Raw genomic sequence first — 16,267 nt, 5'->3', positions numbered from 1 at the left:
TGCCTCCCGGCCTGTTCACTCTAACGAACTGCAACTGTAGGCATATGCCATATGCGAAATGAAATTTGCGACATGCATATGAATTTGGAATCGCTTAAGTGTCAACTGCGTGGCAGTATTTTGAGCGTTTTATCGTATGTCTTTTTATGCCTTACGGGCCTACAACTACCCCAGTTTTCGAGGAAAATCCTTGCACGTACTCGACAAGCTTATGCTGAATGACACCTCAAGAGTAATCAGCGAAAATTACAATAAATTGTCACTCAAGTACTTACGAATAATAGGGCCATAAAATGTTGCCATTTGATTGTATCCTATTGCACCCAAGAAAAAAAAACTGAAAGTGTCTTGAAAATAAACTACAGATAGTATTCAATATTTACTTTTAGTTTTATTTCTATACTGAAGATTTTTAAACCACATAAGTTTTATTTTGATCCATTTGTGGCACTAATTTAATACGCATCTTATTGATACATTTTCCACACCCAACAGTTAAAAATTAGTTTAGTTTGTATGGCAAATTTTTTTTTGGGTATGGCAAAAAAACAAAAAAGGACATTACTAAACCACAAACTGGACTTTGACCATATAAGCCAGATAATTGTGGTGAATATTCAAAAAGCGACTCGAAATATCTCTTCGTTAATGATGGCCCCCAGCCTTTAAGGACATAATTAATGATCAAACGAATTTCAGAGAGGACATTCCTTAAAGGCATTCATATTTCTGGTTAATGAAAAAATTTATGCCAGGTTAATTAATTTTAACGGGCAAGGACTTTCGCTTCGGTTGACAAACGACAGGCAATAACAGCAACAATGTGAAGTAATAAAAGTGCGGCGAACAAATGCTTGTATATAGTAATTACCAAGTGGTTTTCCATGTTTTCCCAGCGACCTTGGGCCCAGACCTGTTAATGGTGGGTACAAAAATAAAGGGAAAGAAGAAAAGTGAAGAAGAGGAAAATGGTCGACAGCTGGAGTTGAAAATTTGATGTCGTAAATCACACACGTAAATTGTGACACTCGTTAATTTGAACTCTCGAATGACATTCTCATCTTGCGTTTATGTTTGTGTTTATGCCGAGTTTTGGCACCCGCTGTGCCAAGTGTCTGGCATTTATCACGTGAATCCACTTATGACAATTTAAACTTGTTTAATTGAACCAATTAAAACGGAAAAAAAAATCCGGCAAAATAAAAAAAAAATGATTTTTATACGTAAAAGAAATACACTTAAAACTGGAAGTTCCGATTTTCACAGCAACAACAAAAAAATACATTTGTGCCGGTATTGAGAATTTCAAAATTTTACGAAGTTTGAAAAACTTAAACCCGTTAATCACTTTTTTTTAACAGAACGAATCTATACAGATTTTTAAAACATGAACAAAAATATTTATCTTTTTTACACAAATATAATTAATTCAGTCCAAAACATTTAATGTTTAAAAAACATAAAAAAATTGTTTTTTATTCTCACTTGAATAATATAATTCAATTCAAATTTAAATGGTAACAAAAATGTTAAATTTTATAAACTAAATAAAATCTAACAGCTATGGGTTTTAAACAACTTTTCTAATTAGCCTCAAAAGATTGTAGCGAAAGAGCAACTTTTGCCCCTTTTAGTGGGATTTGGTTGAAAAGTTTTTCTCCTCTAATGAAAAATGTAGGTTTTGCAAGAACAAAAACTATAAATAACAAAATACATACCTGAAGGAAACCCGCGAAAATTTCATTAGAACATTTTCTTAAAACAAAAGTGTCGTGAAAGTTTCTGGGTCGTAAACCGTAGAAATGTGTGTGAGTTTTTGGGGTTTGTATTTATACATGTGTATATATGGGAACGCACTTTGTTCCACTTGAAAAGTTAGCAAGGGCAACCGCCGTGACCAAAAAAAAATTTGTCGATTGTCTGGTAATTTCTTCTGGCAGCTGCTGTAACCCAAATCATACGATGCTTTGGCCAAATTAACATTTAAATTTAATCGAATGCCAGACAGCAACAATCAATCAGTCACTCCCTCGATGCATTGATTTTTTATGAAACGAACTTAGGAATCTCATATAGTAGTTTCCCTTTGGGTGATTGATAGCCTAATTGATTGATTACCTCGATATGTGCCACTTGCCCAAGGGGTGTGATAATGCCCATTTAAAGTTCATATATTTTTATTATGCTTATGCAAATTTGATTGGAAATGTTTTCACTGACTACACTTTGCATGCGAAATGATGCGAAAGCACAAACAATAGTCGTTGTTATATAAGCCGAGGCAGTGAGCAAATATTTCGCTTGCTGTTTATTAACAAACACATAAATAATTGTCCATGCATTTGCAGTAAAATTTTATTGAAAATAAACACGCATAAAAATAAATGGCGTATAAATAAATGGGAATATATATTCAATATTGACTATGCAAAAATATGTCTCGTTTTAAATTTATCCACGTGTCAGTTCCAAAATTACCATCTAATTTTAACAAGAATTCCTTTGTTCCCTTTTTTGTTTAGTATTTATTTATAGCCCTAGTACTTTGGCTTTGAGCTTGTTTAATTGAAATCACAGCTTAACCAGGTGGGCCAATGAAATATTCCCGTGTTTAATGCCACAACTAAAATACCATTAAGTGCCATAAATCTGTTTGAAATGTAAATGCTCTGCAGCTGGAGTTTGCATATAGACAGACCCGCATCGAGCTCAACCCTTTTAAGCTGGGTCACATGGCGTATACGCAATGTCTACTCTATTTCACTGCATACTTTGCCGCGCTCCATGTGTAATTAATTACCGATTCTTCTCCCTTTCGGAATTCAAGTGGAGAAACGTTCTCATACTCTTCGGAATCTGCCGCATAAACACCGACATTAATCAAGTTTTGTTGCAATTTAATTTGCCAAAGGTTTCTTTGGGCCCAGATAAATTAGTCGCCATAAATTAGAGGCCAGACCAGACCAGGCTCAGACCACAGCCTGCAGCTCATAAGCTGTCAGCTTTGGCATAATTGTCAACAGCCTGGCGAAATTGGCACAATCGAATCGAACGCAAGCCAATCGCAGATCGTTTACACTTGAACAGTTTCCAAGAATCGGTTCGCCAGCTGGCGCATTGCCAGTCTGCCACACTAAAAAATAAAACGAATGTAAAACTTTACAAATTTACCAGTAAAAACATGTATTTTACTTTCGGAAAATAATTAAGAATTATTTTTATATAAGTTTTTTTTTTGTGTGCAGTGGTCCTTTTTACTGGGTGGTGGTGCTGGTAGAGGTCAGAGTGCCGTCATTTATCAAATTTAATTACAGTAGGTGCCGGGACTTGGCCAAGTCCTGGTCGCGTGCCCTGTCTTTTCCTTTGCCTTTGCCTTTACCTCCGCCTTGGCGGCTGGCCCATTCGTTCAACTTTGCGCCAGGCTTTCGAAATTAACGCAAATTAATGCAAGCAAAGTTGGCCGTTTTTGCTCACGTAGGCAAACTTGGCGACGTGAAGTTTATGCTGCTAAATGTGCTTATTGAATTCGTACATCGCTATCTATGAATATTTGATATTGCTTTTAATAGGAAAGCCCAGAACTATTTCCATAATGAATTCGGCTAAAGTTTCTCTGCACAGGGAAAAAGTTGTAATGCCATTTCCATAATGTCAAAGCATTGGCTTCTTAATTGATTTGAAAAATAATAAAGTTTCAAATTTTTATGATGGTTGTTTATTTGCGTAAAATATAAAAGAGAGGTTTTAAAAAATGTTTAACATATCTTTTTAATTCAATTTTCAAACAAACTTTTTAGTTACTAAAATTAAGAGATGATCACCCTATAAAATTTCTGCACATTTTGCTTATAATACTTCCATTTCCATAAGCATTGGCTGTTTAGTTAAATCAAAATTAAGATAGATTTTGTATAAGTGTATATATTCGAACCAATTGTTCACAATGAAATTAATAAAATATCTGTTAGATTCAAATATTCTTTTGTTCTTTTTCGTTTCGTATTGTATTCAACAAAAGGTCTCTAGATTTTATTAGTTCTCTATGGCCAAAAAGGAGAAGCCCCATGCAACAACGCATCTTGCATCATCATGTTTCCTGCCTTATGAGCTCAAATACACACGATTTGGCACTGAACAAGAAAGTGGAGGTCCTGGTCCTAATGGCTTACTCCTATCCACAATTTGGTCCTTAGGCAATAACCATAAGTCCATTGAGGGCACTGCCTGTTCCCTTGAGCTGTCGTTTTCGGTGTCAATTACATGTCGACATGCCAACAGCTGCCGATGCACAAGAGGATTCCATGTAACCATTTTGGAGGAGATGGCAGCCCGTTTAGTCCCCCGTTGTACAAGACCACTACAAATCGTTTGACGATTCATAACGTCTCTTCGAAGACAAGCAATAAACTTATTTCCTTGAGTGAGATGTACTTAATGTAAACCTCTTTTTAGGAAAAGTCTATTGATTTGGATTTTCTGTTTGGTAACAAAAGTGCAATAAAGTTTCGCGCGGCCCTTTTTTCAAAAGTTAAAGTTATAAAGGCAAACTAACCAAACTAAAGATTTTATTAAACTAAAACCACACTTTACAGTTTATCCATTAAAAGTACATTGAAGTTTAATGAAGTTATGAAAAATGTATGACTAAGTTAGCTAAATTTAACATTTAATATGGCTTGTATTCTCGCCTTAATGGACAGCTTAAAGCAGAGTTATTTTGAATAAATTTTTATATTAAAACCTACTTTTTACTGAAAAAAACGGAGCTTCAACTGGCAACCATCGAACGAAAATTATAGAAACTTACTTTTCATTGTAACAACTTATACAATCAGTGGGTTAGCCCATGTCGCAAAGCATCTGTTATTATTTAATTGGATATCTCATGTGTTGCGTAATGTTTGGTTTGACTATAAAACTCAATAGATTTTCCACAAATACAAGGCTAAACTGTCGGGCAGCCAAAGCCTAAGTTTGTGACCAAGTCTTGTAATAAATACCAATCCCTACCGAGGGAGTTTTCCGATCGATACAAGATTATAGGGGATATAAATGTGTGAACAGGAGGGGGGAAGTGCCGGCATTGCAATCCATGTCTTGTAGTTTTTATCGCTCTTGAACTTAATTATCCTCTTGGATTTGCTTCCTTCAGCAGAAGTATGGTTATTTGGCTACTGCAGTGGCAAACTGCAGCTGCCATTGTTTGCCACATGGACACTGGTCACTAGAAAACTGGGAACTGAAAACTGGAAACTGAATGCTGTGAGGCATCGACATAATGGCCGGAAGATAAGTTTGTTGGACAGGCGCAGCTTTGCCTTCCTTTGTAAATAAATGACAATACATCCGGCTTCCGGTTGTCGGTGCTTGTCGCACGATGTTGGCCAATATGTGTGCGGCAAAAAACATAAAATGCAATTGTCGTTGCTGCTGTTTGCCATTGCATTAGCCCACATTTACTGTGTATTTCGGCCACTTTCAGTTATCGCCTGACGGGCTGAAAAATTATTGCCTGCCAACCGAAATCCGAAATTTGCATTCTAGCTCATAGCTACTGTATGGCTTGGGTTTTTAATCTTTGGTCTTAAGAAGCCCAGCCCAGATGTTTGTGGCACGTTCGTTTTGCCAACTCATCAACATTTGCCTTTTTTTCTAGTCTATGGCAACTGTGGCACCTGCGATGTGGGTCAACTGGGCCACCAAAAGGTGAGCCTGACAACGATGAGGATGAGGGCAATCTAAAGAAACTAATTGAATATATCTTAGATGGGGCGCCATTTTTTGAGTTGGGCCAACCTTGCTGATGTGACATTTAGATGGACTCGTTTGAACCTTTACTGGAAATATGCTCAGCTTGTCAAGATTATATATATTTAGTGTACTTCTTTTTTTAAATATTATACAATATAATATTTATTTTATATTTATTTTATTTGAAAATTAAAAAGATATATTTTAAATCTAAAAGTTTAATTTACATTTAAAACATAAATATAACTATTTAAAAAAAATTCTAATTAAATACGAATATTTCCACATTTATTAAATATTTTAATACATAAACATGCAATTTAATTTGTTATGCATTTAATATTAATTTGAAATGTAAAACGTTGGACTCAATAACTAAATGTTAGATTTTTTTATTTTGTTGTATTATCAGTGTGGCTTAGAACATTGGAAAAAGCATTTTAAAGCCTTACTTCTTGAAAAGCTTTCACCTTTCCTTTATTATCTTTATACTAAACCCTCGCTTACTTAAGGGTAACTGAAAGTGGGCAATAGAAATATAATTCGCTGAGACCGTATATTTACTCCAAGTATTTTACGAGCCATTTTTATTTTGTTTAAATAGGAAAAAATTATATAGAGCTATTAAATGGCAAAAACCTTTTTTTATGGACTGAGCCAGTAAACCCTATTTTGTCCATATATTGCCTGTTTGGCCTTGAGGCAATGTAATTTGGTCTGGACAAGTGTCAATTTTTTATTTCTACCACATGGTAAAAGCACTTTCTTGTAAATATTTTGATTCAGAGTCCGTGATTAATTAAAAGCTTAGGCTAAAAATGAAGAGGCCGTCGGCATTGATTCATATTTAAGCCAATTTGTCCTTGATTGTGGATAGCACTTACGTAGATGATATGAAAACTGGTCTTTGGCCGAATCAGTTTATTACATTACGTATATGCCCCGCAGCCAAAAATATATATGCTCAATATGTATACTATATATGTATACCCGCAAATGGAGAGCTCAATTTTTAAAGGATGAAGCATCGTTTTATACAAAATTCTTGCTGCCATGTCTTGCATTCTGCCACAAAGTGCACTGCCAAAAAGTGTTTTCTCACTACTTTTGCTTTGTGAATCTTGGCTGCTGGCAGGGATTGAACAGGGTTCTCAAAATGGGGGATAGGATGGGGTCGTGGGCTTCGCAGTGAGCCGCTGCTGAAAGCCGATGCCTGCTGCATGCCAAAGTGCAGAGCGTTCACTCTGGATGGGGAAAATCAAATTTCAGACATTTTAACATTTTTGTTGCTGGTTTCGCTGGATTTTTTTGAGGTCTCAAAGCCAGCATTGATGAAATTGCATTTTGATAATGGAGCAAAGGCAACGAGGCTGCACCCTCTCTATATACAGCAGCGGTCATATTAATAGTAGTGGGACAAACATACCTGTAAGGCATAGGAAAACTTATATCTTAATGTTTAGTTACCAATGAACAAAATTAGGTTTTAAAAACATTTCATATTGTTTTAGCTTTTCGAAAAAAATGAACACTGTTTATAATTCTATAAAATTCACTTGTCAAAATACTGCAGTACATAATTTTAGAAAATTAACAAAAATTCTCGCTCTTTTAATTAATAATTACCAAATTTTATTTGCTATTAAAATTGTTTATAAATATTTAATAATAATGTACTAATGACAAATGTAGATTCTTATATGTGGCAAATTTAGTTTAGAGTATAAGCTTCATAAAAATATAAAAAAAAATTTTTAAGTTGATACAAAACTCTTTTTGATTGCTATATCAATACACTAAAAAACTACTATTTGCATGACCGCAGCTGTTTGTATAGTTACTTTCTGTGCTCATTCAATGTGGCAACTGAACCGAACGGGAAAAAGCGAGAGCTGGGGACTGTCACAACACCTGTGCTCAATAATTGAAGTCAATGTTTGGCAAGTGCATATGAGAGCCGAAGAAGTTGCTCTGGGCCTCCTTTACGATTTTACTTTCCAAAGAAAACTGTCTCACATTGCACTTTTTCTTGATCACTTTGCTTTTTGTGTGCGCTTCATTGCGTTTTTCTTTTGCCGTTCACTTGACTGAACTTCTCATTTTCTTTCATTGTTGGCCAGAAATTGCTTTTGGAATTGAATTAAAGCGTTCTTTAATAATTTATTTGTTTTGCAACTTTAATGCATTTCCGTATTGAGTTATTTTGAATGCAAACGGCGCTTGTCGTTATGATAAGTCACGACTCTGTAATTAATATCGCAAAAATGTTCAAGTGGATTTCGCAATCGAGTTCGTGACCAGATTCGTTAATGATTTTAATGACGGAATGCTGAAAGGATTTATTGAGTTCGACTAGATAAATATTAACGAGGACATTTCAGTTCAAGGATAACGCGGAATATCTGTAAGCCCATTTGCATACCAGCTATACAAAAACCATTAAGTGATTTCTCGTGGTGGCACTATTAAGTTATTACCCAATAAGCCAAACAAATTTTGTTAATACATTGAAATTGTGAAAAATTGTGCATCATTGCAGTGGATGCTTGAGGATAAGCCATTACGGGCACACATGCACATGCAATGAGCACACATGATTTGAGGCAAATCGTCGTCTTTCCTGTGAAGATTAAGAGGGCCAAGTCTTGTCCTTTACCCCCGAGCACTTAAAATGTTTATAAATGGCTAAGAAACGATGCCTGCACCCTGTCTGTACTCACACACTTACACACAAGCACACACACTCTGACATAACGCACCCACACATGCCCACAGTTCAAAGTTGCCATTGCCACTCATGACGTCGTATCTAGTTTCTCTGCTCCTCTTCGCTTTTATACCCTTGAAGTGGGTATTATATTATTGCTAGAACACTTTTCAACCAATACAGCTATATTTATGAGTACTATCAAGTTTCTTAAGTATATAACTGTTTTCAAACAAGCTTCCAACTATTTAAAAATATAAAAATTTCTACAGATTTGTTTAAGATTATTTAAGAATCTAATTTAAATATATTTTAATTTAAAATATTTATTTAATTTAAAATTCTGGGAGCATTGATTTTAAACTATGTAAGTTAAACCTTTTAGATATAACTTATATTCAAATTTGATTAAGCAATCTATTCATTTTGTAGCGCTATTAGCAGAAAATTATTTGTTTATTTATTTTTTATAATCCATAAGGTTTAACCAAAAGCTTTAATAACTTTTGAAGTAATAACATGTATTCTGTCAAATAAAATAATTTTGCTAAAGGGTATTAAACGCTTTTACCTCTTAACTAGATATACAACCTTGTTTTTCATATTTTCTCCTTTTTTGCAATGGCAGTACTTTCCTGTCATTACCACTTTTTTCCCTTTTTTTTGAGCAACTTGCGTCTCTTAGTTTTTTACAGGTCCCTTTTTCTTCATTTTGCTGTCACTCGCATGCAAAATTGAAATCATCTACGTCGTCATCAGTCGCTGTCTGCTTGAGTTTGGTTTAGTTTTGGTTGTATAGTGGGGTATACAGTGGGGTATATAGAGGGGTATACGATGCGGGTTCGGGTTGGACGGTTGTTCAAATCACAACTAAGCTGGGAAGATGATATAACTGGCTTAAGTGATAGTAGCGCACTGGCAATGTGGAGGAACTTTTCCACGGAGGTCTCAAGATTATTGCTCTGCTCAACGTTTTTCGTGTTTCCCTTTGGTCCAACTTTTGGCCTAACAACCAAATAACATGCCGAGCTGCATTTGGACCGACGTGCTCGACAGACCATAGCCACGCCCCCTGCCTTTTTCTCCGCCCCCGCCCCTTTGGAAACATTTTTTGTTCGCATTTCGTTTTTAAACTAGGCCAGATGCATAAATCTCTGCAAGTGACTCACCAAAGAAGGAAAGCTGAAAGGAAATTAAGTTGGCTGACATTTCGGTGGTGCATCAGCCTGATTGCATAATAAATGATGATTATTTAGCATTCGTTGTGACTGAAATTCCACTGCTCCAAGTTGACCCTATGTCAGCCTTCTGTTTGTCCCCAGTGATTATACCCAAATTATCTATATTAGCCACATTACTTAACATAATGAGCTTGCCCTTTCAACACCCCTTTTGGTGCTTGTGGGGTTACTTATCCAGGAGGACATAAGCGGCACAAATTATGCGCAGACAATGGCAAAGAAAACGCAGGGTGTTCACGTTTAGATGCCACACATAATGCGAGGTGTCATCTCATTTTAACAAGACAACATTTTCCGCAAAGTGAAGCGGGAATACTACACGAAACAAATGAGTCAAAGATTTTTAAAAAATATGATGTTGTTTTGATTTAAGTAATGGCTCTAATAAAATAAGCAAATCCGTAGGAAGCAAAAGGCTTATAATGCATAATTCCTGTTTTATACCTTTTTCGCGTTTTGAATAATGTCTTGCCAAAATTTAAAAACAGAAAAAATTTGGCTGTAAATGCCATTTCATTGGACATTTTATGATGGATCCAACGACTTTTTTAAACGCATTTTTTTGTGGCGTGTGGCAAAGTGCAGTGGAAGGTCCATTGCAGTGGTCACTATCGCCGGACCTGTTACATAAACAATGAGCTGCCAATGTGCAGTGCCAGCTGCAGACGTCCTGGCTATGTGATGCCATGGTGGCTATGGCTATAGCTACCAATGGGCGATAAGCACGCAAAGTCGTTAAGTGCTGCAGAATGGCTTAGCCGGGTCTCAGGACCCGGATTGTTGCACATCGCCCTCCCGGCCACTGCCATTGCCACTGCCACACCACTCGGCTCAATCGATTAAGCGGTTTAAGTGCCCCATAAGCTGCCTCGGCTGACTGCCTTCCGTTGCTTCTTCTGATGCTATTGCTCCTGCGTCCTGCTTTCTTGTGGCCTCCTAGTGTGAACACGTGTTTTGTATTGCCTATCCCCGGGCGCAGTGGTTGCATGTTGCAGGCTGGTAGTTGCTGGTGGCAGGTGCATTGTTGTGCGGCTGCGACCAAAGAATAACACTCACTCACACACGCTGCACACCCCAGGGTAATTATTGAACATGTTTATTATTTGCTTAATGGGCCGCAAAGCGATGGTGTTACCTACTAGGGAGCGCCTTATTACACTCGTTTCTCTTAGAGTAAAGGGGTATATTGTATATGCTGAGAACATGTAACAGGTGGAAAAAAGTCAAATAAGTTATATATATTTTTATTGGGGATCAAAGATTTGAGAGATGGTAAAGGTCAGTTATTGGGCGGTATATGTGAATTCGGTCAAAATCAATCGTCACACCAAACACTTTCCAAATCGAACCACTCTTTTAGAAAATTTTTTTGAATTATGATGATATAGCATGTTTTAGAAACGGAGTTTAAATATTTGAGAGAGAGGAAGAGAGCTTGTTGTGTTGACCCATACGTTCGGCAGATGGCGCCACCTAAGTAATTGGTATATAATAGTTGGGGCCTTCTTCCTTATTTTTCAATTAACATGATATTTTAAAGGGGGTGTTTCGAGGGAACAGCTTATGTCTTTTCTCCAGGACCCGGCGACTGTCTTTGTCATGTGTGTCCTCTACTTATGTTGTCGTAAACTTTAATGCCAGCCATATGTACATATATGCTAAAAACCAGCTTGTGCAGTAACTCTGGTCTGCAAGTACATTAGGTTGTACGATGTGTTTTATGTTTATTTATTCGTAGCCAGGCAGAAGCATAAGGCCCCCTTGTTGAACTCACGAAACCGTCGTTAAAAGAGCATCAAAAGTGGCTTAGACCGCAAAACTTTGTTTCCGAATGTGTGAGTGAAATATATAATTTCTTCAGGGCATTCTTACGAAATTACCTAGACATCAAACTGAAAAGCTATTTTAGGGTTTGATTGAAATCTGCTTGGGTCAGCGTGACTCTTAGAATAACCAACTTATGACCTACTTATCATGAAAGGCACTCATATTGATACTGGTTAACTTAATGGCAAATCATTTTGCCAAAAAACAAAGGTTTCTACTGCGTCCTAATCCTAATACCATCAAGGTCGTAAAAATGTTTATGTTCATACCAATACCTCTGTGTTGTGGTTATTTAAAGTCTAGGTCTTCCTAGACTTTTTGGTCCTCCGTTGCTCCTTAAATTGTTAAATACGCCACCAATTGCGAAAATGATACAGCTTTATGTAATTTATGTTTTCCAACTCGGTTATGTCGGCATAAATTAAATCAAAATTAAATGAAAACTAAATAGCAGAAGGTTAATCAAAGTTTTTTATTGTGATGTTTTAATGCAATAAACAATTTTGTTAGTACAGAAATTCAAGATAATTAAGCATTTTAATCAGAATAATCAAATGCTGAATAATCTAGCATTTTAATCCAAATAATCGAGTTTGTTGAAATCGATTTCAGCATTAAAGTCATCAGGCGTATTTAAAAAGATAATTCGACAAAAATATTGCTGAAATTTATGACATAAAATTAAAATCGAATTTATTACATTAACGGCTATTAAATTGGTGATAAAAACGAAATATACAAATATATATTAAAATTGAATAAATTTTACTATAATGGAGTTCTCATCCTGATTATTTTTATTTGATATTGATTACGATAGCCATAAAATGGCATTCCAAATGGCATTCATACGCCCTGTTGACCAACAGATTTTTTTAAATTGACAGTACACATGCATTTGCACTCGGTTGATATTTAATTAAGCTGTCATGAATATGAATCCAAATGCCACAATTACGAAATGTTATTTTATATTTCCTGTTCTGCTTGTTTTTTTTCAGAAATATGTTAGTGAGTTGTCGACTGTTCGCGATTGTGCTACCGAGTGCCAGGAGAAAGGTGAGTTATTTGCCATTTTTTGTTAACCACAAGTTAATTGAACTATGTAATTGGGCATGATGAAAATTTATTGTGAAAAGCCGCCAAATTAATTAGCCTGAGTTAATTATGAATTATTGTTCTAATTATTTTATTAGAAATTTGGGAGACACAAACGTACTGCTGCACCGAGGATGGCTGTAATTCCGGCACCCATTTGGCATACTCCGTCGTCCTGTTGACCCTGCCCATACTTTCAATGGCCTGGCCCTCAATCATCGATCTTTGGAACACGCGACGTTAAGTGGGTCCTAAGATGAACCGATTTCTCTTTGCTTGATTTCTTTAATTTTTATTATTATTTAGCTGCAAGAAAATGTATAAAATTTCAACCCTTAGCATTTATTTTTAGTTTACAAACTAAATTAAAAATACAAACAAAATTCTGTGAACGGGACCTAATCTAACTAAGAAGCGAAAATTTACCATTTCAATTTTTCTTTTCTGTAATTTGTAATCTCATGCAATTTCTGATTATATGCGTATGGAAATATATACATTTTTAAAAACATGTTTGGTACTTATAGTTTGAGCAATGACTTTATAATACACTATGTTATGGAGTCTTTGGTTTGAGGCTTTGTATTTCTGACTGTCTTCCCAAAAAAAAAACACAAACAGTGTTGGTTAATTATAACGAGGTGTCTAAGATCATTCGAAAGCTTAACTAATTCATATTCACAAGAAATAACAATTGCAATGACAACTTAAATCGTGTTAAAAAAATATTTAAAAGCAAAACGAATTATAAAATTATAAAAAAAATAGTATATGTAAGACTATGCCAGCTGTCAAAAGTACATAAGATATCGCAATCATAAAAGAATGTCGCCGAATTCGAGTTGATGCATTTCATGAACATACTATTTAAAGTAGACCTAAGGTTAAATAACGAAAGTAGAAATTAGATACTTAGCATTCTGCATCCCTTGACACTTGAAAAAAAAAATCACTTTTCAAGAGAGATAGAGGTTTGATTTCTAATTTTCACAAGGGTCCGCAAATATTACGCAAATGTCAAAGTCACAGTGAGTTTAATTTGGGGTCTGTGACTTTGCACTTTGACACAGTAATATTTGCTGGAAGTCTGTTCATTATATGTTGTTCTCTAAGCAAGTAACGTCTAGTAAAAAGTTGTTGATTTCTGTTCGAAAAAAAGCAAAATTAATGTTTGTTAAATACACTTGTGAACATAAGCTTAAGTTCGAACGAATTATGATAATAAAAGCGAACACTTAAGAAATTCGAAGAAGTTTTCACTCCACTGTTCATGAGATTCTAAATGATACAATGATACAAATCAGTTGATACTCACTAATAAAATACTTGTAGCAAAAGTCTAGCTCAGATAGAAACCATTCGGCATAACGTAGGTAAAAAACTAATTAATTAATAGAACTATTTAGAATTATCGAGAGTTTAGTGAACCCAAGTGAATTAACATAAAAGTTCTTAACGATTTTCTTATAGAGCACTTACGCGATTCCATTTTTAATTATTTACAATAATAATATTTTGAACGATTAATACTTATAAACATATAAGAAGAACAATTCATACGATATATACCTAAAAAAAAACTTAGAATTTAGGTCTAAGCGCTTTCACTATATTAAAGCAAACGAAATGTGTGAAATATGCAAATGTTAAAAGTTAGTTCCTCGATACCAAAGCAGCTTATATACTCGTATTAAAAGCTCACATTTGAATAATTTGCATATGATTAAAATGCCTCATCCATTTAATAAAACGTGTAAATCGAATTTTCATTTAATTATATTACAACCACAAATTTTCTCTGACATTTTGCCAACTAAAATGTCTGGCGATCTGTCTGCTTTGGCTACATTTAATGCAATCATTTAATTTTAAATTCTCATCGAACACGAAACGAGAAAATTTCAATGGCAATTACAACAACACTATTAAAAATTGTATGTATATGGTATATGTATTTCCAATAAAATTTTAATTTAAATTTTTAGTAACAAACTTCAATAAAACAGGCAAAAAATAAACCAATTTAGTTTTCTTTCTTGTTTTCAAACCAAACAATCGAATTAATGAGCCCCATTGCTCAAGGGCCACCACTCAGCAACTAGAGCGAAGTGCCTCTGACAAACTGGGCCAAAAAAGAGTAATGGCCAAGTTAAGCCTTGGCTGAGAAATATTCCGGAGTTCAACAGGGCAATAAATATTTGTCTCCCCGGGAGTTTATTGCCTGAATTGAGGGCTTTTCTGCGCTCTTTTCTGCCGACACTTTGGACAAAAACTACGAAACTAAGAAAGAAGGACGAAATTATTTATGGCTCATATATATTATTTGCTTGAAATTCAGAAGTGGTGAATTCATCTAATAACACTATTATTCATGGCACATGATTTTTGTTTTCTTTATTTTCATTTATTCAAAATATGGATTTTAATATCGATCCCAGGACGATGTGGAAAATTGTATACATTGTAAAATTTTTTCATTTTTTATAAAAGGTAACATAATGATTTTTTGTGGAAATTAGCCGAAAGCCAAAATCAGCTAGGAATGAAAATCGATTGAAAATATGTGGACAAATTTACCGAGGTATTATTTTCGCACATTAAACCATTTTAGTGTTTTTAAGCAGAAAAGAAAACACAAAACTTGATGAGATTTTTTATACTTGTGGAAATAAAACATGAATTCAGAAGCCAAAGCGAAAATAAACAACATCGCATGGTTATTTGAATTTCATGATGTCGGTAACCTGTTCCCTTTAATATCAGCAATATTTAAATTTGGCTCTGTTATTTTATGTGCCCCTAAAACAGAAAAATATAAACAAGACCGAGCTGTGCTAATGTTTGTTCGCTTCAGCATCCAGTAATCCGGATAAGCCACGCATTTTACATTTTACATATCGTCGTGACAAATAAAATCTTTTTTTCCCGCCATCAAGGGGCGGAAGGGGCATGGTCGAGCTTAGGGCGCGGCTTAACAAACAAATTCGTGATGTAACAATTGAAAGCACAATGAATGCGCTGTGTGTGTGTCAGCAAAGGATTTGCCGCAATTACGCGGCACAGTGAGTGAAAAAAGGGACGGCCATAAATATCAAAATAAATGCAGCCTTGGTGCTGTCAAATGGATTAATTTCTCAAGTTGAGCCTCAAAGTAGGAAACTCGAAGTGCAGTGCGCTTGATTAAGCGGCAGCATTGTTTTTGCTCCTTTATTTGTGGCCACCGACTATTCCATCGGCTGACTATTCAAGAATCCCCTGAGGTATTTCCCCAAGACACGAGCTGGGCCAAAGTCAAAGGAATAAAATCGTTTCATGAATTCCTGGCCGCAATAGTTGGCCGTCTGAAGCATTTGGCCACGATTTGCCTGGCTGCCAGGATATAGGACTCGCACCAGAATCCACTGAAGCATCATATGCATCCTCAAGACCTTTTTGAGTCATTTACTTGTTTTTCGTTTTGTTGTATGGCGAATAGAATGTCTATTTAAGTATACATTTTGGGATGGTTTAAGATTCGGCCAGCAGAGTCTACTTAAAATATTTGTTAGTCAATTCATTATTTGGGATGGGAAAAGTCATGAAAAAATCCGCGGTAAAATGAAATTAATTATCTGATTCCTTTTTATAGGAAATAAATAATAAC

At 35.4% G+C, this 16,267-nt stretch overlaps 1 protein-coding gene across 1 annotated transcript in view; it reads left to right on the top strand.

Moving 5' to 3' along the window:
- The window catches only part of LOC108143081, a 32,170-nt gene extending 17,532 nt beyond the window's left edge, over positions 1–14,638 (top strand). Inside the window, exons 3-4 of the mRNA XM_017267297.2 lie at positions 12,528–12,585; positions 12,723–14,638. Coding sequence (XP_017122786.1) covers positions 12,528–12,585; positions 12,723–12,868 — 204 coding nt within the window. The 3' untranslated portion in view covers positions 12,869–14,638. The remainder of the gene's footprint in view (positions 1–12,527; positions 12,586–12,722) is intronic.
- The last annotated feature ends 1,629 nt before the right edge of the window (positions 14,639–16,267 follow it).

This window comes from Drosophila elegans, unplaced genomic scaffold, assembly GCF_018152505.1.
Source record: "Drosophila elegans isolate 14027-0461.03 unplaced genomic scaffold, ASM1815250v1 contig_468, whole genome shotgun sequence".
Lineage (NCBI taxonomy): Eukaryota > Metazoa > Arthropoda > Insecta > Diptera > Drosophilidae > Drosophila > Drosophila elegans.
The sequence above is the reverse complement of the archived record's forward strand: the minus strand, read 5'-3'. Positions and strand labels throughout refer to the sequence as shown.